Source organism: Lolium rigidum, chromosome 6 (genome assembly GCF_022539505.1).
Source record: "Lolium rigidum isolate FL_2022 chromosome 6, APGP_CSIRO_Lrig_0.1, whole genome shotgun sequence".
NCBI lineage: Eukaryota > Viridiplantae > Streptophyta > Magnoliopsida > Poales > Poaceae > Lolium > Lolium rigidum.
Genome location: NC_061513.1, coordinates 73,796,618 through 73,823,925, shown reverse-complemented (window position 1 = coordinate 73,823,925; position 27,308 = coordinate 73,796,618). Strand labels below are relative to the sequence as shown.

General features: G+C 46.8%; 2 protein-coding genes across 2 annotated transcripts; one reads left to right on the top strand and one right to left on the bottom strand.

Moving 5' to 3' along the window:
• Positions 1–10,303: 10,303 nt before the first annotated feature.
• LOC124658806 (alpha-glucan phosphorylase, H isozyme) lies at positions 10,304–15,906 on the top strand. Its single transcript, XM_047196825.1, has 15 exons — positions 10,304–10,495; positions 10,590–10,769; positions 11,374–11,550; positions 11,635–11,720; positions 11,810–11,999; positions 12,100–12,192; positions 12,576–12,760; positions 12,888–13,005; positions 13,086–13,214; positions 13,832–14,050; positions 14,130–14,333; positions 14,441–14,599; positions 14,785–15,048; positions 15,205–15,395; positions 15,495–15,906. The coding sequence occupies exons 1-15, from the start codon at positions 10,319–10,321 to the stop codon at positions 15,619–15,621; spliced, it is 2,499 nt and encodes an 832-aa protein (XP_047052781.1). The 5' UTR covers positions 10,304–10,318; the 3' UTR covers positions 15,622–15,906.
• Positions 15,907–16,831: 925 nt separating this feature from the next.
• On the bottom strand, positions 16,832–17,737 carry LOC124659263 (steroid 5-alpha-reductase DET2-like). The gene has a single exon (XM_047197186.1). It carries the CDS (start codon positions 17,735–17,737, stop codon positions 16,928–16,930), a length of 810 nt encoding a protein of 269 aa, XP_047053142.1. The 3' UTR covers positions 16,832–16,927.
• Positions 17,738–27,308: the final 9,571 nt, after the last annotated feature.

Sequence of the window (27,308 nt, the reverse complement as noted above, 5' to 3'; positions counted from 1 at the left end):
CTTGGAGACCAGTTCGGCATGGTGCCGAAAAGGAGGGCAATCGGCTATTCCAAGCCGTACCCCAACGAGTACGATTTGATCCCACTACCACCCAAATATCGGCTCCCTGAATTCTCCAAGTTTAGTGGATCATATGGCTCCAGCTCAATCGAGCATGTGAGCCGATATTTGGCACAGCTGGGCACGATCTCGGCATCGGATGAGCTACGTGTGAGGTTCTTCGCACGATCCCTCACCGGATCGGCTTTCGGGTGGTACACATCGCTGCCACCGGACTCAATCCGGACTTGGAAGCAGTTGGAAGAACGGTTCCACATGCGAGTATCACTCGGAGGCTTCCGAGGCTGGCATTGCCGATCTAGCACAAGTACGACGAAGCGCGGAGAAACAGGTGTCGAATACATCTAGCGCTTCGAGACCGTTAGGAACCGATGCTATTCGGATCGTGTGACTGAAAAAGAAGCAGTCGAGTTGGCGGTGGTGGGTCTCGCATCACCGATCAAGGATGTGGCCTCCCAAGCAGACTACCCTTCACTGGCGCATATGGTGCAGAAGCTGTCGTTATACGAACAGCGCCACCCAGAGGTGTACCAGGATAAATTCAAGCGTGCGGTGGTCCTGGTTGAGGCAGATGAAGATGAAGGCTCTGCGGGAGATCAAGTGGTAGCAGTGGCTGAATGGACTCGAAGGGCAAGCCCCGTGTCCTGCAAATGGGTTAAGCCACAAGGTCCTCCAAGAGGGTTTGACTTCGACGTGACCAAGGCTGAGCAAATTTTCGACCTCCTACTTAAGGAGAAGCAGCTAAAGGTACCCGAAGGCCACAAAATCCCCACGGCGCAGGAGCTGAACGGAAAGCCATACTGCAAGTGGCATAACACGTTCACCCATATCACCAACGACTGCAGGGTGTGGCGTCGGCAGATCCAAATGGCGATAGAACAAGGGCGTCTAATTTTCAGCCGAGCACGCCATGAAAGTCGACACACACCCTTTCCCCGCCGTTCACATGGTGGAGTGCACTTACCCCGGGAGGTGCCGACCGGGTTTCTCGTTCAACATCAACATGGTAGGACCGGTGCACCACCCTGGTAAGGACAGAGACGAGGGCAGCTGCTCTCATAACAAGGACAAAGAGGAAGCCGTTCCACGCGATCGGCTCCGGCACGATGGCAAGCGCTACATCACGGAGGGAGAAGTGAAGAATGTGAGATATCAGCGACCTCTCTCTGATCACCTCCTCAACAAATACGTGAGTCAATACGACAAACGCCGACGATACGACAACGATGATGAAAGAGATCGTCCGGCTAGCGAGGACGCCAGGAGACATCGTCGGCATGATCGCGACGAGGAGAGATATGAGCGCCACGCCAAGGAAAAGTCAAGAGAGCAAGACGACGTGGATAAGCACTGGGACTGTCCCTTCTTCAGACACTGCTGGGATTCAGGAATGAGCCGATTGCCTACAATCGGCAACCGCCGTGAATGTAGACGGAAGAAGAAGGATGCGAGTGACGTGTCCGTGTTCAAACGTCTAGGGCCTCTCCCGCCTCGGAACAAGCACGCTGAGTCCTCTCGGGTGGAAGATCTCGAGGAGTTAGAAGACGATGATGAAGAAGAAGAAGATAAGTACCACCGGCCAAGGTGGTGCCCTGATGGACTCAACCGTTCCCAAAAGCGTAGGATTCAGCGACTACGTGGTTTGGAGGAAGCCGAAAGGTTATACCTGCACACGTTAAGGAAGGCGCGGCCTGATCTGGCCGCGAAAATTCAGCGAACTCTGGACGAAGAAGGTCGGCCACAAAAGAAAGAGTGGCGCCCCAGACAAAGGAAAGCCGATGATGAGACATCGGCTGGCACAAACATGGTGTTCATCCTGCCGGCGGAGTTTAGTGCTCCAGGATTAGACGAAGCACCTGTGGCACAACTTGACTGCGGCCCGCGGCCGATTATCTTTGAGAAGCCACGAGAAAGAAGCTACGGACACTCGAAGGCCCCGTACTTGCGAGGTTATATCAATGGGCAGCCTGTCAACAAGATGCCGGTGGATACCGGAGCGGCAGATCAACATTATGCCATACTCCATGCTACGTCGGTTGGGACGCTCTAGCTCGGATCCGATCAAGACCAACGTTACACCGAGCGATTTCAACGGCCAAGCATCCGAAGCACAAGGTGTTCCGAACGTGGATCCGACCATAGGAAGAAAAACCATCCCTATGACGTTCTTTATTGTCGATAGCAAGAGCACCTATGCTCGTCCTCGCTAGGGAGAGATTGGATCCACGCCAAGCCGTTGCATTCCATCCACGATGCACCAATGTTTAATACAGTGGGATGGAGATGAAGTAGAGGTCGTCCAAGCAGATGACTCAGCCGAGATTTCAACGGCTGGCATGAACGTTTGGGAGACGACAGGCCAAGAGCCACTCTCAGGCATCACTTTGGACGACTGCGAGCGCATCGATGTGACGAAGGACGGGGTGAGGCTGGTCTTATCCACCGGCCTGACCGAGTAACAAGAGCAAAATCTATGGACGTACGTGGCAAGGCCGATCCTTGTGATCGGCCCCAAAAAATAGAAAGGGATAATCTTGTCTCAAGCATGTCACGTGGTTATAGTAAAGCAAGACCAAGATGTAAACCTTCATTGAGCGATTCAATCAACATGGAGGCCGATTCCGAGCAATCGGCCAAAATTATCCTCACCATACGTTCACCTGTGTTCAACGTCGATCTAACGGGCAACGGGTTTACGTCGGCTAATGAGCTGGAAGAAGTCAACATTGGTCCTGACGGAGCCGACGTTCAAGTACAGTGCCTTGGCTAACTACAGAGCCGATATCTGCAGTTACCTGACAGATTCGGCTCGGGGGGCACCTAATCAGATGAACATGTGCGATACATGTGCAGTGAAATATTGGGGGCCGATAGAAAAATCGGCCAGTAAAAAAAATGTACACGCAAGTCACAGCCGATGCACAGACATCGACTTGAGAAAATATGCGAAGACAACAACATACAAGTAAAGCCGATGCACGACCATCGACTCTAGTACAAATTACGGGATCTACCAGCTGCGTGTTCAAGGCGCGGATTTCGGCCAAGTCGGTCTTCGGTTCAGCTTTGAGGCCTTCGCTTCCTCGAGGGAGTGAACGATGAGAGCTTCCTTAGCTTCAATGAACTGTTTTGGTGCCCGAACTTTCTCTCGCGAGGACCTCCAACCCTTTGCGCAAGGTCGCCAGTTCAGCAGTGCTGTCAGATGTGTCAGTTTTGGCGTACAAGGCAGCCTTTTGCTCATTAAGTCGTTGGCATTTTGTCTGCAATATCGGCTTTCAACGGAAAAAGAGGTGATCGGCTCTGGTGTTTCTGCTGTTGGTTTGGCCAAGTTGGCCACCTTCTCAACTACACTCGTAGAAGTTGCTAGGGCCAGAGTGGCGGATGGCATGGGTACCTTCTCGACTTCCCCATTGGAGGTGTCATCAGTCTGCAAAGGGAGAGGTTAGCCGATGAGAACGACAAGGGGTCAACATGCAAAATGAGCCGAGGAGAGGACGGAGTTACATTTGATATCTCCTGGTTTAATGGAGAGGCTTGCGGTTCCTTGCGAGCTCTCTTGATACATCGGCTCTCCGTGCGTAGGCTGCCCTGCCCCGCTTTGATGAGAGTTTGGGAAACGGCATGTTCGGGGGCTGACCTTTTCTTGGAAGCCGACGGTGGCAAGTCTGGCTGGCTCTGCGTGGTGGTTGTCTCAGAATTGCCCGAGCTCGAGTCCCTTCAACTGGACTGTGTGTCTTCACTAGAGTTTCCTTAAGGGGGGTCTGTAGAAGAAATACAAGTATGTTGCAAAAGTCTAGAAGGATGGATGAAATCAGTCAAAGCATGGGTGAAGCTTACGTGCGAGCCTTCTTGAGATGGAGTAGGGCTTTGGCGCTTCAGAGTCTTCTTGGCAGCTACTTTCCTCACCACTGTTCTCGCCTTGACTGAGGCTCGGGGGGCAGCTGACCTAGTAGACACTCTGCTTTTTGAAGCCGATTTAGGTGTCATCGGCTGGCTCTGCATCACAACCTTCTTCAAAGGTGGTGGGATTTTGCAAAAGAGGACCACCGGAGCTGTTGGGAGGAATCGAAAGGGGAGCCGTCATCATCTACGGTGGTCCGGACCGTCCCGTTGTCTGCAAGGAGATGAAGGAGACCGGATTTTCAAAACAGCCGATGAACGACCATCGGCTTTAGGGTTGCAAAGTATTATGGTCGAGATATTACGGTCCGAATTTGAGGAGTGCTTGGATGATCTGTCTAAATTGGTATTTGAGTCTGGCTTCATGGGCGTTTGAGGCGAAAAGTCCGATACGTTGCTATCGGTTCTTGGTGCGGCAAATGGAAGACTTGAAATTGGATAAATGGAGAGTCAAATTGGAAGAACAGTTCTTATTGATTCAAAGGAACGGCTTTACAAGAAAGAGCCGATGGCTCTCAAAAGGATCATCCGATGCCTAATGCACTACTACTACGATCATACTAGTCCTGTGCTACTAGTCCTGGTCTAAGGGCCGTTGTTGCCCTCGTCGGTGCTGTCGTGGCTGCCGTCGGCGCTGCTGCCGGCGGGCTCCTCGTCACTGCTGCCGTAACCTTCGGCAGGGGCCCCGTACTCCTCCTCATCATCATCATCGTCGTCATCATCATCCGACCCGGCGCGGAAGCGTTTCATCAGCGGGTACTCGTCGGAGGAGGTGTCCTCCTCCACTTCCTCATCCTCCTCATCGGAAGAGATGTCTTCGCCCCAGAGAACATTGTCGTCGTCCTCCTCCTCCGAATCCCCATCAATGAGGAAATGAAGGTTGTCCTCCCCATCGGTCAGGGATTCGTCATCCTCTGACCAGACGGAGAAGTCCCAGTCCGCCTCGTCCCATCGCTCCGGGGCGCGTATGTCCTCCGGCGTCGGCTCGCGGGAGGAAGAAGACCGGTAGGAAAGACCGGAGGAGGAAGAGGAGGAGGAGTCCATGGTGGAAGAAGGGTTTTTCGAGTACTACAGAGGAACAGAGGATGAGGAGGGGATGAAGAAGCAAACTGCTCGATGCGGTTAAATAAAAGGGATATGGTGGAGATTCAATGCCACAGCAGTTTCTGAGGAAGTGGTGCCCAAAGAAAAAAAAAATTTGCCAGGTCACGCGGAGAAGTTGAGAAGGCAAGGCATCATGATGAGGGATACTGCAGCAGTTCTACTCTGCCACGACGTGACCCTACGAAGAAAAAACAGAGTGATTTTGGAATTATCATTTCCAAAACCAGGGGGGGCATGTGTTATCACCAGAATTTGACCGGATCAGAGGTGGGCCGCGATTAAGATGGGCTTGAAGGATATACGCGGAAGAAATACATGAATCGGCCTTGTATACAAAGTTTGGGCTAGTTTGCCCGTGTATCTGTAAATATAGTAGGATACGTGTCGGTTAGTTAGAATTTGGCTCGTGCACGGTTGGGATTATTCCCACGTTGGAAAGTCTACGGACTATAAATATGTATCTAGGGTTATTGAGAAAAACAACAATCACGTTCATCACAAACCAATCTAGGCGCATCGCCAACCCCTTGTTTCGAGGGTTTCTTCCGGGTAAGCATCATGCTGCCTAGATCGCATCTTGCGATCTAGGCAGTACACGTTTTTTCGTTGTTCATGCGTTGCTCGTGCTGAAGCCTTGTTGATGGCGAGCAACGTAGTTATCATAGATGTGTTAGGGTTAGCATTGTTTTATCGTATCACATGCTTTCGCCCATGCAACCCTTAGACGTCTAGCCGCCCTTACACCTATCTTAGGTGTAAGGGCGGCACCTCGCTTGATCATTATTTAGTAGATCCGATCCGTTATGATTGCTCCTTGTTCTTCAAGGATTAGTTTAATATCTGCATAGTTAGGCCTTGCAAACGGGTTGAAGGATCCAGGTAGCACGTAGGGTGTAGTTTGCTAGCCCTAGATGAGATGTTCCGGGATCAACTTCATGTTGGTTTTTAGGCCTTGTCTAGGGTCGGTTTATTATCACCGTGCGTGGCCGCCGAGGCTCAATCACGCGTAGGATGTTCCGATTATGTGGTGAAAACCCTAAATCATCGTAGGTCGTTTTAGCTTTATATTGATCAAGCAGGACCACCATGTGATCGTATACCTCATACGAATCATGGGTGGATCGGCTCCTTGAGCCGATTCACGGAGACAACTCGAGAGCCGATCGAGGCTCGTATTTAATGTTTATGTGTATGCCATGCGAGGAAACTAAGCGAAGCAAATCCATCACCTTCCCGACCGGGTATAGGTCGGGTGGCACGCCCTTGCACCAGCATCGGACGTGCGTGCCGAGGCTTTGCGGGCCGTCGCTCGAGGGACCAGGGCCAGCCGCAGTCCTGGGAGCCTCCCGGCTCTGCTGTGTTGCCCGTCGCTGCTCGCCGGTGGGTTTCTGACCGCAACAGATCCTTTGCTCTTTCTCAATACTCTTGGCCATCTCCTTGGACGCCATCCTCCTCTCCTCAATCTTGGCCTTCTTCTCCTCGGCCGCCGCCCTTCTTTCCTCGGCCTCCCTCCTTTGTCGTCGTCCGATCGAAGACCTTTTGGGTTTTCACATGGGAGATAGTTCGAGTTCACAAAACAATGCCTTCGACGGCGCCATTAACAATGAAGGCCAGACCTTGGATTTTCACCCTGAAAATCGTGACTCGATATTCCCTTGAAATATTGATCCGGTACGGTACTCGAGGAGCACCACCAAGAATGTAATCCTCCTGTGTTGCCACCCCCTCTTTCCAAAAGGCCGATGCTGCAAGTAACGAAACACCCGACACTCAGGAAGAGATGGTGTAGCATAGTCATCATCGCAACCAATACACCTCTCGACCATAACTTCAAATCCTCCAATCATAGCAACTATAACTTTCTCCATCCCAGTTGATATCACGTGAATCTATACTTAAACATGTCCCATGGTACCAACAATAAAGTGAAGCTTCATGCCACGCCCTCAAAAATCCTCATTGGCTAAAGATAAGGGCACACACATCACGCACGACCGGATCGATTCCAATTTTAATATCCAGTGGTACCATGTGCAATACATGAAGCCCGGACTCATCAGTGGGCAAATCGGGGAGGTTGACATCTAGCATATCATCAACTTAGTCTAAGAAGACCAGCAGGGCCAAACCACCTTTATTCAGGCTGAGCCAACAGTGCACGCAATGTTCGCGACCAGCTAGCGTAGATCGGTCCTAGGATGGGTCTGTTGTCGCCCCCGCCCGCCGCCCACGGCAACAACGCTCTTGCATCGCCGAGGGCATCACTCTGTCCTCTCTGCCATCGCCCGAAGCCGCCACCTGTGTTCTTCACCTCCACAAACCACCATGCGCGCACCAGTGGCGGAGCTTGAAAGAAATTTATGGGCGGGCCAGGCTAAAAGAGATTTTTTTTGGGTTCCAAACCATACCTCAGACATTAACTATTACTAAAAATATAGTTGTACCCATGGCTGTTGAAATTTGCAAAACAGGAGAGCGGGCTAACAAAACAAAATCCTTCGTGCTATCAAATTGCTAAGTGCATCTTTAGCGGCTCGACGTATTTTGGACATGATTTGTATCTATTTACGTCGGGCACAGACACGAAAATTGGTCACATGTTGTGAGACATATTTTTTACTCCGTAATGGCCCTGCCATGCATTAATTAGGTAGTAGAGAGAAAAGATATTTTGTGTGTGTCCAGGAGTGGCCATCATATGTGCCTACATTCACTAAATAAGAGAGAGGGGCTAAGCAGGTTAAAACGGACACGAAGACATGGAGCAAATTTGGGCCGCGTTTGTGTCCGAAAGGACGGTGTAATCATTTTAGTCAAGCCGCTGGAGATGGTTTTTTGTCCACGGAAACGCAAACGGACCAAAACGTTCATTTGCGTCGCCCCTTTAGAAATGTCGAGATAGAATTACATGTTACTACTGTTCTACTTCAGGCAAGGATAATGATCATTTTGTGGTTACAGTTTCACTTCTTTCGTTTCTTTTTCTTTTGAAGACAAAATTTATTTTTCTCTGAGTGACTTTTCCATGACTGTTGCAATTTGCGAAACTGAAAACACGTTTTTTTCGAACAATTCAATATGCGATCCATGCCAGTACAAAATTGATAAATTGCTAACCAGAAATTTTGGGGAAAGAGAGAGAAGAACCTAGATAGGAAAATTAGATGCGGGATCAATTTTTTTAGATACCACGGCCACGGCTGATGGGACCTCCAGCAGGTTCCCTGCGACCTGGTAACATAACGTACATAGTACATGAGAGATTTCTGGTGGGCTGGGCCTGTGATGGTACTAGTAAAATGTTTTTTGGCAAAAAACCTGGGCGGGCCGTGGCCCGGTTCGGCCCCAACTAAGCTCCGCCAGTGGCGCGCACCCGTTGCCGTGCATCTCTGCACCGACGCATAGCAGTTGCACGCCTCCTTTGCCCTCTGCCGTCGCCGAGATGGGCGCCACCAACGTGGCCGGCGGCGGCGGTGTTAACGGCTACTGAGAGAAAAACTAGATGAGAAATCTTTGTACCATCTCTCTCGATGAACACAAGAACTAGACACTCCATGAGAGACGCATGGCCATTCATTTTGGTGATGGCAGGGTGAATGAACGGAACGCACATGATCCTAAGCCACTTTTGTCGTGCGTGCGTCACCAAACTCGTACCGCCTCCTGTGTCCGTGACAGCTCAGTGAACGACCAGCACGTAGCTCGCTACAAAACGAGACGTGACACCCCGCAAGGCACGCATTTTCAGGTCCCCGTCGTCTTCCCCACCTCCTCCCGCAGACCCGCACGAGCTTAACGAAACGAGCCAGGCCAGTAACGTCGCGCTCTCTCGGTCTCGGTCGAACTCTCTCCCAAAAAGTTCACGGGATATTTCACGGGATCTTTGCTTCGGATCTACCAAAGCCACGTCCACAGAATTACTTCGTGCATCGTCTCATTCACACGACGAGAACATGATGTGCCAAGCGGCCGCCGCAGGTAATTAACGAAAACGGGAGATGGATGCTCATCAGATCTGGCGGCATTGCTACAGGAGACAGCCGCCTGAGTTCGGCACGGTGGAGGATAGCACAGGATATCATACTTTAACAGAAAAGCTGACAAGAAAGAGCCAGTGGCACTCCTGCCCAATCTGGAAATGGCTGGACCGATCCATCTTTCCTGATTTACCAGGGTAGCACCCAGTGACGGTGGCAGAAAAGGCCCACGTGACACGTGTACCCTCCAGGCCCTGCTTCCTCCCGTCTCCGGCTCCCTCCTCCGACCCGATGTACCAGCTCCACATCATGCACGTACCGCCGCATAGTGTGGACTTCAGTTTTCTGTTGACCTAGCGGAACAAATGTAGCTTAAAGTTTCAAAAAATTCTGACAAAAATTCTAGATGTTCATAATGATTTATTCTATCGATGTGTTAAATCTCAAGCCGAAACACCTTGTACACACGAAAATGACAAAATCTCACAGATTTTGAATGTCTCAAATTTTTCACTCTTCACAACTTCAGATCCATACTTTTGTCATTTGTTATAGCCTAAAACATAAGAAATTTCAGTCTGATACTTTGTATGTTGGTAAAGATTTTTCTATTTTTTAACTTTGAAATTTCATTTTCCATTTTTTTTTCAAAAAAGGGGCTACATATAACCCGAGTGAAACGCTAGACCAAAGTGGTTGGTATATTAAGCTTTTAATGGAAATAAAACTAGGAATAGAAGAAGCTAGCTGTATTTCAGAAAATTATAGTAGCATTTATAAATTACAGCATTTATAGTTAACATCTTTGTCATATTTTTACAGTTACTTTCAGAAAAATATAAGATTACGTTTTAGAAGAAAAAATAACTTTAATCTCGAAAAGTTTCTGTGTTTTTAGACTTTATTTCATAATAATCATTGTAGACAACTTATGTATCTTTAGGTATGAGTTGTAAAAAAAAAGATCATTCGACAAAAAACAATTTTGTAAAACAAGGAGGAGAAGAAACAATCAGAGGGGAGCTCAGAAAATAACGGACGCGCCTTTCATTTTCTCCTGCTTTTGGTCCTCTACCACTAAACTTCTCCGAGTTTTTCCAAAAATCGTTGGTCTCACCCAATTTATCGGATCCCTCGCTGTCCGCTCGCGTCCATTACAAAAGGCGCCCGCGGTTCCCAGAGTTCTCACCGTCCTCATTCGGTGCGCGAACTCCGAAGAAGCCTTATCACCACCTCCCCCACACGCTCTCGCCCAGCGAATTCCCCACCACACCGCCATGAGCGCGGCGGACAAGGTCAAGCCGGCGGCCAGCCCCGCGGCGGAGGACCCCGCCGCCATCGCCGGCAACATCTCCTTCCACGCGCAGTACAGCCCCCACTTCTCGCCGCTCACCTTCGGCCCGGAGCCGGCATACTTCGCCACCGCCGAGAGCGTCCGCGACCACCTCCTCCAGGTCCGTCTCGAGCCGACCCATAAGATCACCTGCTTCTCGCGTCTCCTGCCGTGGTGTGATCTATGCTCTAATTTATTTCCTTGGCGCGTTGCAGAGATGGAACGACACGTACCTGCATTTCCACAAGACGGATCCCAAGCAGACCTACTACCTGTCCATGGAGTACCTGCAGGGCCGCGCGCTCACCAACGCCGTCGGCAACCTCAACATCACCGGCGCATACGCCGAGGCCGTCAAGAAGTTCGGCTACGAGCTCGAGGCGCTCGCCGGACAGGTGAGCCTCCTCCTACCCAAGTGCCTCTCATCCTAAATTGGAGTGTCCTTTGTTTAATTATACGCAGGAGTACTTCCTACTCTTGGTAGTGACATTATTTAATTAGTGCTTTGTTTGACTGGGACATTTTTTATAATATTGTCTAATCGAAGTAAGTTTGTTTGGCGTCTGTAGAACCGGTTCAGGTATCTGGTTGGGTGGCCTTGATTTGATCCACTATTAAATGGAACAAAAAATGATTAGAAGGTGCACTATACCACCACGAAGCCACTGCACTATATTAGATCTGAAACCTTAACTTCATCTTGTTTAATGCTGTACTATACCCCATAATCTAGAGGCGTTGGTAAACAAGAACTGAAATCAGTCGTTTACTATACTATCACGAGCAGATCTTCAGGATCTACAATGTTGGGCATATTTTCTCCTCCTTTAGACACCTCCACTCTATAGGAACCTAGATCTGTCACCAAGAAGCTGAATTAGGGGTTCATGGCACCTGAATAGACCTTTGGTTGAAATGTCTGGAGCCTCTTTTACCAGAATGTTTTACAGTAATTTTTTTTTACCAGAAATTGATGGTGTGAATTATTGTTGATCTCAGGAGAGAGATATGGCTCTCGGAAATGGTGGCTTGGGTAGGCTTGCAGCCTGCTTTTTGGATTCAATGGCAACATTGAATTTGCCTGCTTGGGGCTATGGCCTCCGTTACCGCTATGGCCTGTTCAAGCAGCGCATTACCAAGGAAGGCCAGGAAGAAGTCGCTGAAGATTGGCTTGAGGTACCATTTCTAAATGTGCACAACATTCGCCATGATCTTTTTTATTTAGATCTCGATAATAGCTTTGCTCCTTAATATTTTCAGAAGTTCAGCCCATGGGAGATTGTCAGGCATGACATTGTATACCCAGTCAGATTCTTTGGCCACGTTGAGATTTCACCAGATGGAAAGTAAGCATATAAAGATCAAGTTCTATTGTAGAGAAAATATTGGTTGTATCTCTTTAATCACTATATTTGTTTTCTTTATCATCCGATAGGCGGAAAGCGGTTGGAGGAGAAGTTCTGAATGCTTTAGCCTATGATGTGCCAATTCCTGGGTACAAGACTAAAAATGCCATCAGTCTTCGTCTTTGGGATGCAAAAGCTAGTGCTGAGGACTTCAACTTATTTCAATTCAATGATGGCCAGTATGAGTCAGCTGCTCAACTTCATTCGAGGGCACAACAGGTTATATGAAATCCTAAACTGAGTTATTATATCTTTCTTTTCAATTCCGTCCTTCATGAACTAGCTAATTTGACTTAAAAATATATTGTACATCTTGTAGATCTGTGCTGTTCTCTATCCTGGTGATGCTACAGAAGAGGGAAAGCTTCTGAGATTAAAGCAGCAGTTTTTCCTGTGCAGCGCATCACTTCAGGTACTTAATTAGTAGTAGTTGGTTTCACTTGGAGGAATGGTTATTGCAAAAGGAAGCTGCTTCTCTCGCCAGCTTGTGCTTTTGTTTGTTTGAGAAATGATGTTTGAGATACTTCCAAAACAGTATGTTGCATTCTCTTGTATTGTTGCGTGCTGTATGAAATTTCACCATCTTGCATAACAAAAGTGCTCGATTGAGTTTTATTAAGGGATGTATTATGGTTACTATCATAATCATGACCAATATTTCAGTCACTGCACATTTAATTACCATTTCCATCTTTCATGCAGTTACAACGTGGTTTTATTTCGTCTTTTCTCAGTATCTTGATTAATCTCCGCGATGAATGTTGACAGGCAATACTGACTACGATTTTTTCCCAGGATATTATTTTCAGATTTAAAGAAAGGAAACCTGACAGAGCTTCAGGGAAGTGGAGTGAGTTCCCCTCCAAAGTTGCTGTTCAAATGAATGACACTCACCCAACTCTAGCCATCCCTGAGCTAATGAGGATTCTTATGGATGAGGAGGGACTTGGTTGGGATGAAGCTTGGGATGTCACAAACAAGTGAGATTCATTTTGTACAAGTGATTCATATTAGTTTGATATCTTTCCTGATATTTTCCATCAGTATTTAGCTTTCCTTTATTACTTTTACAAGTGTACTTATTAACAAATCTTTCTCACGGTCCAGAACGGTTGCTTACACCAATCATACAGTTCTTCCTGAAGCTCTTGAGAAATGGTCACAAGCTGTAATGAGGAAATTGCTTCCACGACAAATGGAAATTATTGAGGAAATTGACAAGCGGGTAAGTGTCATGCCACACTTACTATTTGGGGACACCACAGTTAGGGCACAAAATGACAAAGTTGTGGCATTGGCTTTCAGTTCAGAGAACTGGTGATCTCCACCCGGAAGGATATGGAGGGAAAGCTCGATTCGATGAGTGTGTTAGATAACTCTCCCCAGAAGCCAGTGGTGCGGATGGCGAATTTGTGTGTAGTGGCTGCACACACGGTACATGCAATTTATTTACCTTTGTTCTTTGTCATGTTCTACAGCTTGTTATTTCATTATCATGTTCTACAACCTGTTACCTCACAGCTTCACAAGCTTAACGAGTACTAGCTTGATCATCTTTACTACTCCCTACGATCCATAATAATTGTCGGAACATTGAAGTAAAGGCCTGACGCTTATTTTTTATCGGAGGGAGTACATAAGATAGCTTTTAAGTTTGTGCAAATTCATATTTATCAATGGCATAAACTTTTTAAGTTGATATTCACACCGTCTTTGGTTATTATGTTCTATTGTTGATTTCCATTGCCTCATTAAAGATAATAAAGACACAGTAAGCACATAAACAGTATTGTTATCTATTTAACAGAGTATCCTCCTACTGGACCATGATTGCGTATATTTATCTATTCTGCAAATCACGATATCTTAATCATTTTGAATCCCATTTTTGGACTTGTTTCTCTATGATAACTTGCTAAGAATTTTCATTGAAATGTATTTATGTGTGCTTTAGTTCTCTACTCTGTACCTTCTGTGAGTCACAGCTTCTATTTGTCTTCCCATATCATATGAGGTAGACCGTAATGCAGTGCACTAAATTATTCTGACAGGTGAATGGAGTGGCCGAGTTACACAGCAACATTTTGAAGGAAGAGCTGTTCGCAGATTATCTGTCTATTTGGCCCAACAAATTCCAGAACAAAACCAACGGAATTACACCCCGTAGATGGCTCCGTTTCTGCAACCCTGAGTTGAGTGAAATAGTCACGAAATGGCTAAAAACAGACCAGTGGACTAGCAACCTTGATCTTCTTACCGGACTTCGGAAAGTATGTGTGCATGCTTCTAATCTTGCATTTATGTTATTACCAATCACACAATCACAATATAACTGAGAATTTTTAACAGTTCGCAGATGATGAAAAACTTCACGCTGAGTGGGCAGCAGCCAAGTTGGCCAGCAAGAAGCGCCTAGCCAAGCATGTGTTGGATGTGACAGGTGTTACAATTGACCCAAACAGCCTTTTCGATATACAAATTAAGCGCATCCATGAATACAAAAGACAGCTGATGAACATCTTGGGAGCTGTGTACAGATACAAGAAATTAAAGGTTTGACTTCTTTCTCGGACTGCCCCTATTCTTACAGCTTCGCTATTTTCATTACATGGAAAATACTCTGTATTACGGATCTGAAATAGGCCTATCTATCATGTTAGGAAATGAGCGCAGAAGAGAAGCAGAAGGTTACACCACGCACTGTCATGGTAGGAGGGAAGGCATTTGCAACATACACCAACGCTAAAAGAATAGTGAAATTGGTAACCGATGTTGGCGCTGTGGTGAACAATGATCCTGACGTTAACAAATATCTGAAGGTATCAATTTTTTCAGCATGCTATCACATCCACAGCTTATTTGGCAATTCATTCTCAGACACCATTCTATGTTGTCATTCGTAAAAAATATATATAATTCTTGTGTAGTACACATTAGCAAAATACTAAATATACATGCACTTGTAATTTTTGTAAATTTAAAACGAGGTTCTTGTTCCTTCCAGGTGGTGTTCATTCCAAATTACAATGTCTCGGTGGCTGAAGTGCTCATTCCTGGCAGTGAACTGTCGCAGCATATTAGTACTGCAGGCATGGAAGCAAGTGGAACAAGTAACATGAAGTTCTCACTGAATGGCTGCGTTATCATTGGAACTCTTGATGGAGCCAATGTTGAAATCAGAGAAGAAGTTGGACAAGACAACTTCTTCCTTTTCGGTGCCAAAGCAGATCAGGTTGCTGGTCTGAGGAAGGAAAGAGAAAATGGCCTGGTAAGATCTTCTCCCATAGATAATGAGTCATGCAGACAATATTGAGTTGGCTGGCCTGTAAAAAGCTAAATCAAATTTGTAGCATTGTTGTTTCATTGATATTATTCTCACTGTCAGATGGCCTATTATTAACTTCTTTGTCAACACTATAAACAGTTCAAACCAGACCCACGCTTTGAAGAAGCCAAGCAGTTCGTCAGGAGTGGTGCTTTTGGTACCTATGACTATACTCCTCTCTTGGATTCCCTCGAAGGGAACTCTGGATTTGGGCGTGGTGATTACTTCCTTGTTGGCTATGACTTCCCAAGCTACATTGATGCACAGGCCCGTGTCGATGAAGCCTACAAGTAAGGATACCAACAAAATATCTTTACGTTTGAGTCGATACTTTGAATTTGAGATGCATCGTGTTGATTGTTAACTCATGTTTCCATGGCAATTGACAGGGACAAGAAGAGATGGATCAAGATGTCTATCCTGAACACAGCTGGAAGTGGCAAGTTCAGCAGCGACCGTACCATTGCCCAGTACGCAAAGGAGATCTGGGGCATCACTGCTAGCCCTGTTCCATGAAGAGAAGATGCAATGGCGATGGAGTTCGCTGGATGCTAATGCTCGGCAATAATAAGGATTTATTACGATCCACAGTGCCCGAATAACCTCCCCCTGCTTCCGTTGTAGCTGAGAAGAGAGAAGCAACGTACGAAGCTTGTTGTGTTGCGTATCCCTACACTTTTGAAGTGCACAGAGGATGCAACTGTTGTTTTGTTCTGTTATGTTTTTGGTCTGTAACAATACTATCTTATGATCTGTACCGGGATCTTCTGGTTATCAATAAAACAATTCGAGTTTTGGTCATCTTGGGTGTCAAATGTAGTTTGTTGTCATACTTTCTGTCTTCCCAGAACTCATCAGGTCCAACTTCTCAAGGATGCACATAAACCCGTCACACTTTTGGTTAGCTTTCTCAAGTTCATTTTGTTAGATGAACATCATAATAAGTACTTGTCTTGTTACTACTCTCATACTCTGATTTGTTCTGAAAAGAAATTAGAAGATTTGCATTCCAAAGTAGTATCTGGAATTGTCTTTGCTTAAAATTGTCTTTGAATCTGATTCGTGTATTTAAGCCTTCAGATTAACAATCAGCCATCCTGATTCCAACCTCATTTCATATACAGCATCATGTTTGCTATCATGTTATCATTTATTCTGTCTTCCAGAACTCATCAGGTCCAACTTCGCAAGGATAAGCATAACCTGTCACACTTTTGGTTAGCTTTCTCAAGTTCTGTTTGTTTGATGAACATCCTAATACTTGTTCTGAAAAGAAATTATAAGATTTGCTTTCCAAAGTAGTATCTGGAATTGTCTTTGCTTAAAATTGTCTTGAATCTGATTCGTGTATTTAAGCCTTTAGATTAAAAATCAGCCATCCTTATTCCGAGCTCATTTCATATACAGCATATGGAACAGCCTGGTCGCCCAAACTTACACATTGCTAAGATCAACTTGTGCGAATTTAGTGAAAATGCTGATGGACTGGTGGAGGTGACTCGGAATGAGGAGAATTGTTGGATGTTAACTAAAGACTACTCCTAGAATGTGTCAGGTTTTAAGAATAAAATAAAATCAGAAGAGTCGTGAATAGAAAAGGGAACGGCTGTTGCACATGCACCTGGAATCTTGTTGACACTTGTGTTTGTGCTCCAAATCATCATATTCAAATTCTGGAAAGGAAAGGAATCAGGCAGCCTGCTCCAGACCATCATTACAAGCAGGCACTAGTTATCATCATGAAGAAAAGGATGACAGCTCTCCTCAGCCACAACATTTTTCCCCACGGGCCAGGGCCAAGAGAAGTTTACAGAGGGCTCGTCTAGTAGATGTAGGGGATGACGGCCTTGCGCTCCGCCGGGTACTCTTCGCCGAACTTGTTCAGATACCACTGGCGGTGATCCCTGGCCCTGGGCATGAGGTTGGCGCAGGTGTAGAGGAAGAAGCCCCACGCCGCGGGCGACCAGGCGACGAGGCAGTATCCGAGCCACTCGACGATCTCGCCGAAGTAGTTGGGGCAGGTGACCTTGTCGAACCATCCACCCCTGGGGATCCTGTACCCGCCGCCGGCCTCCTTGAGCCGCAGCAGGTGCCTGTCGGCGGCGACGTTGACCCGCATGCCCCACGCGAAGAGGGCGACGCCGGCGAGGCAGCGGGCGAGCGCGAACGGGGAGGCCGGGGTGGAGTGGGTGGTGGAGTGGAGGGTCCAGGAGCGGGCCTGGATGTAGGCGTTGAGGATGTTGAACCCGAAGCCGCAGAGGGCGATGAAGAAGGGGAAGGGCGCCGGGGGGCGGCGGAGCTGGAGGAGGCGGAGAGGGTGGAGGAAGGTGCGCTGGAGGTAGTGGAGCGCGAAGAGGGCGGGTGGTAGTGCGGCGAGCGGGGCGGCGGCGGCGAGGAGGAGGGGGAGCGGGGTGATGAGGGGCGGGAGCCAGAGGGTGGGGCTCTCCATGAGGCACCAGGCGGTGGGCGCCGGCATGGATGGCCCCCACCCCGGGCGCGAGAGCTTGCCGTAGGGCGCGGAGAGGAAGCGGAGCAGGAAGACCGTGACCGGGCTCAGGATGTAGAGCGCCACCAGGCACCGGGTGAAGATCGCGTCGTCGCCCGCGGCGGCGGCGGCGGCTTGGTCGGACATTTTTGGTTGGGTCGAGGGTGTTTTCTCTCGGGTTTGGTGATTTTGGGACGAGTGCGGCGGCCGCCCGAGGGGACGGAGGAAAGCTGAAGTGCACAGGGTTATTGGGAATTTGAGGTTAGCTGGGGCGTTAACATCAAGGGGCGGCGGAGGGGACGAGAAGGTATCGATGAACTCATCGGCGACCGCCGTAGTGTAGCGCGATTGTTTGTACGAGACCGGCGGCGCTGATGTATAGTAGGACGGACGGCTTGGGTCGTGGGCTCAATGATGGCGCGCCGGCCCGGCGGCCCCGCACCGAAAAGATGGTTGTACCGCTGTGATCCGATTCGTTCAATGGAAAAACTGCGGAAAGGGGGGCGGCACATGAATACATGATCCACCAACGTGGTGTTACGGTACCTTTCGACGCCGCCCGCCGCTTTTGTTATAGGTTTTTCAAGGCCGGCCGGCTGATTTTGTCAATTGCTCCACCTGTAACTCAGTGAAAGCAAATTTATATCTGAATTTTCACCCTTTACAGTCGATTCATCGGGTACGTGAGCGTCGACAATTTAGCAGCTGTAACACACACGATTTTGTTGTAATCAATCGGAGCATCACAATCAGTCCCACAAGCTGAATCAAGTTCATGTGGACAAGATCATACCGAAGATGTTGTCTCTTCGATTAAGAGAAATTCTACTAGTATATCTCATATTCAAAGTGGATTTGTTTCACGACGATTGGTCACAAATAATGTCTTGGTGGCATGCGAATGTGTGCATATACCATTAAAAATAAGAGACCTCGTTCAACTGGAGCTTCTGTGGTGAAACTATGCACAAGGGATACGACAAAGTTGAGCGGGTGTGCTTGGAAAATACGATGACGAGACTGGGATTCACTCAAAGATGGATCTCTTTGGTGATGCTTGTGTTAGCTCAGTTAGATACCAAGCGAGGTTTGATTCGGAGGAGACCAATGTGCTCATTCCAACACGAGGTCTACGACAGGAGGATCCCTCCCCACTTATTTGTTCCTCTTATGCGTGTAGGGTTTATCCGATCTTTTGCCGTGGAAGAAGTTAGTGGCATCAATGGGAAGTCAGTTTCACATCTTTTTTCCACTGATGATTCATTGATTCTCATTGTTGAGATATATATTGTTGAGACATATATGTGAATTGCCTAGCCCTTTCCATCAGTTCGGACTTTTGGTTGCGTTGGCTAGTGCATGAAGCTTAACATGGTATCAGAGCCAGGGTCTCAAGTTCGAGTCCTGGTTCTCGCAATATTTACCCACCCCTATGTCCGCCGCGTATACGATCATTCATACGTGTGTTATTCTGCTTTCCACGTGTTGACCTCCTCTTCTCTTCTTCCGGTCACACGTGAGGAGGGTGTTGAGATATATATTGTTGAGACATATATGTGAATTGCCTAGCCCTTTCCATCGGTTCGGACTTTTGGTTGCGTTGGCTAGTGCATGAAGCTTAACATGGTATCGAGCCGGGGTCTCAAGTTCGAGTCCTGGTTCTCGCAATATTTACCCACCCCTATGTCCGCCGCGTATACGATCATTCATACGTGTGTTATTCCGCTTTCCACGTGTTGACCTCCTCTTCTCTTCTTCCGGTCACACGTGAGGAGAGGTGTTGAGATATATATTGTTGAGACATATATGTGAATTGCCTAGCCCTTTCCATCGGTTCGGACTTTTGGTTGCGTTGGCTAGTGCATGAAGCTTAACATGGTATCAGAGCCAGGGTCTCGAGTTCGAGTCCTGGTTCTCGCAATATTTACCCACCCCTATGTCCGCCGCGTATACGATCATTCATACGTGTGTTATTCTGCTTTCCACGTGTTGACCTCCTCTTCTCTTCTTCCGGTCACACGTGAGGAGGGGTGTTGAGATATATATTGTTGAGACATATATGTGAATTGCCTAGCCCTTTCCATCGGTTCGGACTTTTGGTTGCGTTGGCTAGTGCATGAAGCTTAACATGGTATCAGAGCCAGGGTCTCGAGTTCGAGTCCTGGTTCTCGCAATATTTACCCACCCCTATGTCCGCCGCGTATACGATCATTCATACGTGTGTTATTCTGCTTTCCACGTGTTGACCTCCTCTTCTCTTCTTCCGGTCACACGTGAGGAGGGGTGTTGAGATATATATTGTTGAGACATATATGTGAATTGCCTAGCCCTTTCCATCAGTTCGGACTTTTGGTTGCGTTGGCTAGTGCATGAAGCTTAACATGGTATCAGAGCCAGGGTCTCGAGTTCGAGTCCTGGTTCTCGCAATATTTACCCACCCCTATGTCCGCCGCGTATACGATCATTCATACGTGTGTTATTCTGCTTTCCACGTGTTGACCTCCTCTTCTCTTCTTCCGGTCACACGTGAGGAGGGGTGTTGAGATATATATTGTTGAGACATATATGTGAATTGCCTAGCCCTTTCCATCAGTTCGGACTTTTGGTTGCGTTGGCTAGTGCATGAAGCTTAACATGGTATCAGAGCCAGGGTCTCAAGTTCGAGTCCTGGTTCTCGCAATATTTACCCACCCCTATGTCCGCCGCGTATACGATCATTCATACGTGTGTTATTCTCGCTTTCCACGTGTTGACCTCCTCTTCTCTTCTTCCGGTCACACGTGAGGAGGGGTGTTGAGATATATATTGTTGAGATATATATGTGAATTGCCTAGCCCTTTCCATCGGTTCGGACTTTTGGTTGCGTTGGCTAGTGCATGAAGCTTAACATGGTATCGAGCCGGGGTCTCGAGTTCGAGTCCCGGTTCTCGCAATATTTACCCACCCCTATGTCCGCCGCGTATACGATCATTCATACGTGTGTTATTCCGCTTTCCACGTGTTGACCTCCTCTTCTCTTCTTCCGGTCACACGTGAGGAGGGGTGTTGAGATATATATTGTTGAGATATATATGTGAATTGCCTAGCCCTTTCCATCGGTTCGGACTTTTGGTTGCGTTGGCTAGTGCATGAAGCTTAACATGGTATCGAGCCGGGGTCTCGAGTTCGAGTCCCGGTTCTCGCAATATTTACCCACCCCTATGTCCGTCGCGTATACGATCATTCATACGTGTGTTATTCTGCTTTCCACGTGTTGACCTCCTCTTCTCTTCTTCCGGTCACACGTGAGGAGGGGTGTTGAGATATATATTGTTGAGATATATATGTGAATTGCCTAGCCCTTTCCATCAGTTCGGACTTTTGGTTGCGTTGGCTAGTGCATGAAGCTTAACATGGTATCAGAGCCAGGGTCTCGAGTTCGAGTCCTGGTTCTCGCAATATTTACCCACCCCTATGTCCACCGCGTATACGATCATTCATACGTGTGTTATTCTGCTTTCCACGTGTTGACCTCCTCTTCTCTTCTTCCGGTCACACGTGAGGAGGGGTGTTGAGATATATATTGTTGAGATATATATGTGAATTGCCTAGCCCTTTCCATCAGTTCGGACTTTTGGTTGCGTTGGCTAGTGCATGAAGCTTAACATGGTATCAGAGCCAGGGTCTCGAGTTCGAGTCCTGGTTCTCGCAATATTTACCCACCCCTATGTCCGCCGCGTATACGATCATTCATACGTGTGTTATTCTCGCTTTCCACGTGTTGACCTCCTCTTCTCTTCTTCCGGTCACACGTGAGGAGGGGTGTTGAGATATATATTGTTGAGATATATATGTGAATTGCCTAGCCCTTTCCATCGGTTCGGACTTTTGGTTGCGTTGGCTAGTGCATGAAGCTTAACATGGTATCGTAGCCGGGGTCTCGAGTTCGAGTCCCGGTTCTCGCAATATTTACCCACCCCTATGTCCACCGCGTATACGATCATTCATACGTGTGTTATTCTCGCTTTCCACGTGTTGACCTCCTCTTCTCTTCTTCCGGTCACACGTGAGGAGGGGTGTTGAGATATATATTGTTGAGATATATATGTGAATTGCCTAGCCCTTTCCATCGGTTCGGACTTTTGGTTGCGTTGGCTAGTGCATGAAGCTTAACATGGTATCGGAGCCGGGGTCTCGGTTCGAGTCCCGGTTCTCGCAATATTTACCCACCCCTATGTCCGCCGCGTATACGATCATTCATACGTGTGTTATTCCGCTTTCCACGTGTTGACCTCCTCTTCTCTTCTTCCGGTCACACGTGAGGAGGGGTGTTGAGATATATATTGTTGAGATATATATGTGAATTGCCTAGCCCTTTCCATCAGTTCGGACTTTTGGTTGCGTTGGCTAGTGCATGAAGCTTAACATGGTATCAGAGCCAGGGTCTCGGTTCGAGTCCTGGTTCTCGCAATATTTACCCACCCCTATGTCCGCCGCGTATACGATCATTCATACGTGTGTTATTCTGCTTTCCACGTGTTGACCTCCTCTTCTCTTCTTCCGGTCACACGTGAGGAGGGGTGTTGAGATATATATTGTTGAGATATATATGTGAATTGCCTAGCCCTTTCCATCAGTTCGGACTTTTGGTTGCGTTGGCTAGTGCATGAAGCTTAACATGGTATCAGAGCCAGGGTCTCGAGTTCGAGTCCTGGTTCTCGCAATATTTACCCACCCCTATGTCCGCCGCGTATACGATCATTCATACGTGTGTTATTCTGCTTTCCACGTGTTGACCTCCTCTTCTCTTCTTCCGGTCACACGTGAGGAGGGGTGTTGAGATATATATGTGAATTGCCTAGCCCTTTCCATCAGTTCGGACTTTTGGTTGCGTTGGCTAGTGCATGAAGCTTAACACTCATGAAGGCTAGTATGAATAATACAACTTCCTTACAATGGATACCTATTGTGCTAATTCTAGCCAGTTGGTGAGTTTGGCGAGATCAAGTATTTATTTCTCTCCTAATACAAATGCTCTCTTAAGAGGGGAGGTTTGTGAGACACTTCATATTGATATAGAAGCATTCTCACATAATAACTTGGGCCTCCCGACAAATGTTGGAGCTGATGGGAGTGATTGCTTCTCACATATCCTAGCTGATCTACCAACTTTCAAGAGGGGATACATATGGAGAGTAGGTAATGGAGAAAGTATTAATATATATGGCTATCCTTGGATTCCTTCAAGTAACAATAGGAGAAGTACACTACTAGGAAAAGATCTATAGCTGGTAGGGTTACCGCCAGCGCACGAAATATTTTGTACGTTGCTGGTATTTACCGCCAGCGCACGAAATAAGTGGCGCGTTGGTGGTATCCTAACACCGCCGACGGGCATACAATTTCATGCGACAATGATATTGGAGGTTCTGCCCGTGACTGCCCAGGTTGATACGCCATGTTGCAGTGCTGGCGGCCTAAAAAACATGTGCGCCAGCTATATTTGAGGCCAGCGATAAGCGTGGTATTTACTGCTGGCGACTAAAGAAAACGTGCGCCAGCGACATGGACCTCCCTGGACCAAGTCTCCTGTCGACCCAGTCCTCCGCATGGCACAACCCACACACACCACCCACCCACCCACCGCACCGAAGACTAGCCACAATGGAAGTATCATAGGTAGTATCATGCATGCCATGTAAGCAAAAATCTTATGTGGCACATCAATTAACGAGGAGAGAGGTGAGAGTAGTATCATATGTAGATACCGTATTATAGCACGTGAAACTAGAAATTTTAGTGGCAAACACATCATGTACACATATTTGCATTGAGATTCTACAAAACATTAAATAGTATGGAACTATGATACTAATTCATGATACTATGCATTGTAGGTGTTGTATCATAAACTAGTATCATATATATATGATACTAGTCTATGATACTTTCCATTGTGACTAGTCTAACCCTCTCCTTCTCTAACAGCCGCACCTAACCCTCTCCTTCTCTCACAGCCACAGGAAGTTCTTCCTCTCCTCCTCTCACTGCCGCACCTACCGCCACCGGCCTCGCGCCCTCGCCAACCTCACGACTTGATCTGGAAGCGGAGGCCCCCCAGGCCAAGGAGGACGTGGCTCCATCTCGAGTTCGACCGTATCAAGCTCAAGTTCCCCGCATCGGAGCTGATATCGGAGGGAGAGCCGCGTCGCGGACGACGCTGAGGTCGCGGGCGGATCCGAGGTCGAAGGGGGAGCTGCGGTCGGGGGCGCCGAGGTCGAAGGGGAGCGGCTGCATGGCTCTATTCCACTGCGCCTCTTAGTCGACCAGTCGATCCCCACCATCGTCATCCTCGTCGCTGGTGGCCCGCCAGAGGAGGCGCGGTGGTGAGGCTGCCCTGCGATGTGAGCCCGAGGCCGAGATCTGTGGCGAGAGGTGGCCAAGGCGGCGCGCTGCTTGTGGGGATGGGCACATAAGAACCGTGTGTGTGGAGCTGGGATGCAGTGCGTGTGGCGCTGCGTGGATATTTTTTGTCTCCTAAACAACCTACCGCCGACGAACCTAGCTAGTGCGGCGGTGCTGGGTACATATATCACCGGCGAACGGTATGGAGCACCAGCGGTATACTGGTATCACCGATCTGTTAGCGATGGTGTATCCATGTGCGCCGGCGGTAGCTAAAATAGATGCGCCCGTAGTATGCTATTTCCTTGTAGTGGTAGTTTACACAAAAATAGCAGCATTGATTAATCCTACCAGTGGGATGAGGTGCTACTCTATTCTCTCTTCTTTACTATAGATGTCAATTAGATCCTTGAGACCACACAAAACACTCAGGGGTTTGATGATTTTTGTTGCTTGGAATTTTACTAAGCATGGGAGATAGGTCAGGTTACTACCTGCAATGGAAGCACAAGTTTGGACTAACAGTTGGTGAGTTATATCTCCCGGTGTAGAAGAGTTTGTGGCATCTAAAAATTTCAAGCATGGTTTAAAAATAATTTGTCATTCCCTAGATGGAATAATACCTCTAAAATTCATCTCGGTGAGCCAACATATAGGCTTGAGTGGCTAGTGCCCCATGTGCACTCAAGGACCTGAACATATCAGCCCATTTCTTGTTTCAGATCCCAACAACACAAGAATCGTGGAGAGCTTTGAGCCTTGCAATGATGATAGAGGATGTAACATCCCAACGTTTAAGACCAAACATGGGGTGGATTTATAATTTTGCATTTGTATTTGAAAATATGGGGAATTTCTACGCTTACAACTAAAATACAAAGAGATCAAGACTTCTCTTATATTGATGAGTTAAGGTTTAACCATCCAATGAGTGCGATAAGTTTCGACATGAACTTTGTTGATATTCTTTGGGGGGGGGGGGGGGGTGAATTTGAATTCAAATTTCGAATAGAACTCATGAAATTCAAACTATATTTGAATTTGGAATTTGAAATACAAGACAAGGCATATATTAAAAATAAAAGACAAAGTGCAATAAAGGAAATTATTTCTTTATTGATTATATCACAATATTACATTATTCTTTTAAAAGACACAAATAAAAATAAAATTACAATTACTAGATAAATAAGAAGAAGAAGAAAAAGAAGAAGAAGAAGAAGAAGAAGAAGAAGAAAGGAAATGCCCTATCTACATCTTGATCTTCTTCTTCATCATCTCGTGCCTTGCAAAACCACACAAACAAGAAAGGATACGTGTGCTAGGGTTTAAATGTTTACCTTTGCAAATGGTGAGGCAATTTGATGTTTTAAGCTAGGAAAAATTCTAGGAAGAACTCCTAGAATCCATTCCTTTGAATCACAGGTTTTATCAAAATATGAGGCAACAACTTAGGACATGGCCCAATTATATGTGAATGCACATGATATGGAGAGGAAAACATAGAACTCAAAGGCAGTAGTAATATATGAACCAATCATAAGAAACACTTTTCCAACACCATTGCTACCATTAATATTAACTATATTAATTAAATCTGAAAATACAAAAAATACTTCTACTATTAGCAAACACAAACCAAAACCCAAAAAGACCTTCCTAGTTAGTCATAGATTGTTTTACTTTATTTATTTACAAGTTATTTCAGTTTTACTAATACGAAAAACTTTGTGTTTGGCAACTGCATGGTGGAGATGGGGACAACACAAGGCAATTGCTTTGTTTTGTAAGTTGCTTGAAGAGGAGAACCAAAAGGTAACTCTAATCCAATGCCCAGAGAGTTCGATATAAACCCTCGAGTCACCCTGTCTGAAAATGACGTTTGATACAATATTCCGCACTTGGAGTGCCAACAAGTTAGTACACATAGAGTTGTTGCGATTACCTGTACACTAGGTTGCATGCCCCGTCTCCCTCTACTCCATGAGGTACCCTTTATGATATACTCGTCTACGATACCCGCCATGTACGACCACGCCATCGCCGTAGGCCATGGTGGTGCATGTAAAATGCATACATGTTGTTTGTAGTTTATTGTGCTAAACTTTTAATAATTATAAAATTTATTATATTTATTTGGACTATTTACTAATATTTGAGAAAGTGCACAAATTCTTGTTTTACACTTTGTCGTGTACAAATTGCACAAATATGAAATAACATCTCTCATTATGGTTTCCTAAAATCTGTCTCCGGAGAACAGTTTTTAAAAATCATGACGTGGACTCTTGAAGATGAAATCAAATGGAAATGAAACAATTGACAAAGCTGCAGAAAATTTTCTCAGCATAGTTCTGCACATGAAATTCCAAGTTCGGATGCTCTATATAATTCGATTTTTCCGGAGGGTACTGAAGCAATTTTGAGATTCCGGAAGTTTGTAACGGGTTTGACCATAACCCTTACCATACTCGATGAATTCGACCCATGGCAGGCTTATTGGACTCCTTGGGACATAAGAAAGTCCTAGGAAGCTTCTAGAAATTTGGATCAAAGGGGCATTCATCCCATGGCCTATAGATTGCAGGCCCACCTCTATATATTGAGAGGAAACCCTACTTTTGGAAGCTCCAAGCCATTGTGGCTAAAATTCCTCTTCTTGAAAGACACTAAGGAGGGGGAGAAGCTCCTCCACACTAGCACCAATTCCAAGGAATAAGGTGGGCTAAGAGGCCGCCGCCCTCTCAAGGGGCGCACCACTACCCGTGGCGGGATGCCATCATGGCCATCTCCATCATCGCCACCTCTTCACCAAGTTGCACCTCTCCATCAACATCTCCCTCAAGCTACTGATATTTGTAATTTCTCTCAGTTGTTAGTAGTTACCCATGTTCCTAGTGGCATCCGATGAATTGGTCGTGATTTCTATATAGTATCTATGAGTATTTGGTAAAGTTTATGTAAGTTTATGCTTTGTTGCGGTTCTATGATGGTAATATGCGAATGCCGACTGTTTCTTACTTCACCTATATGCTGACCTTCTTTTTTGTTGAGAATTTGCAATCCCATTTTTTGCAAGCAAAAGAAGTGTAAGATGGCCACTCTGAAGAAATACCTAACTGAAAAGCCCATTGGTTAGAGAAGAATACATGGGCCAGACCCGACAAAACAACTTGAAGGAGCAGTACACCATTTTTTTTTTCGACAGGTGATGACTGATGAAGAAGGCGCACCATCTGTTAACTTGATCAGAGCACCGTTTTACGTGGGTAGTCCTTCAATTATGAATACGATCTTTTCAGGATCAAAACGTATTAACTTCGCTTGTTTTAGG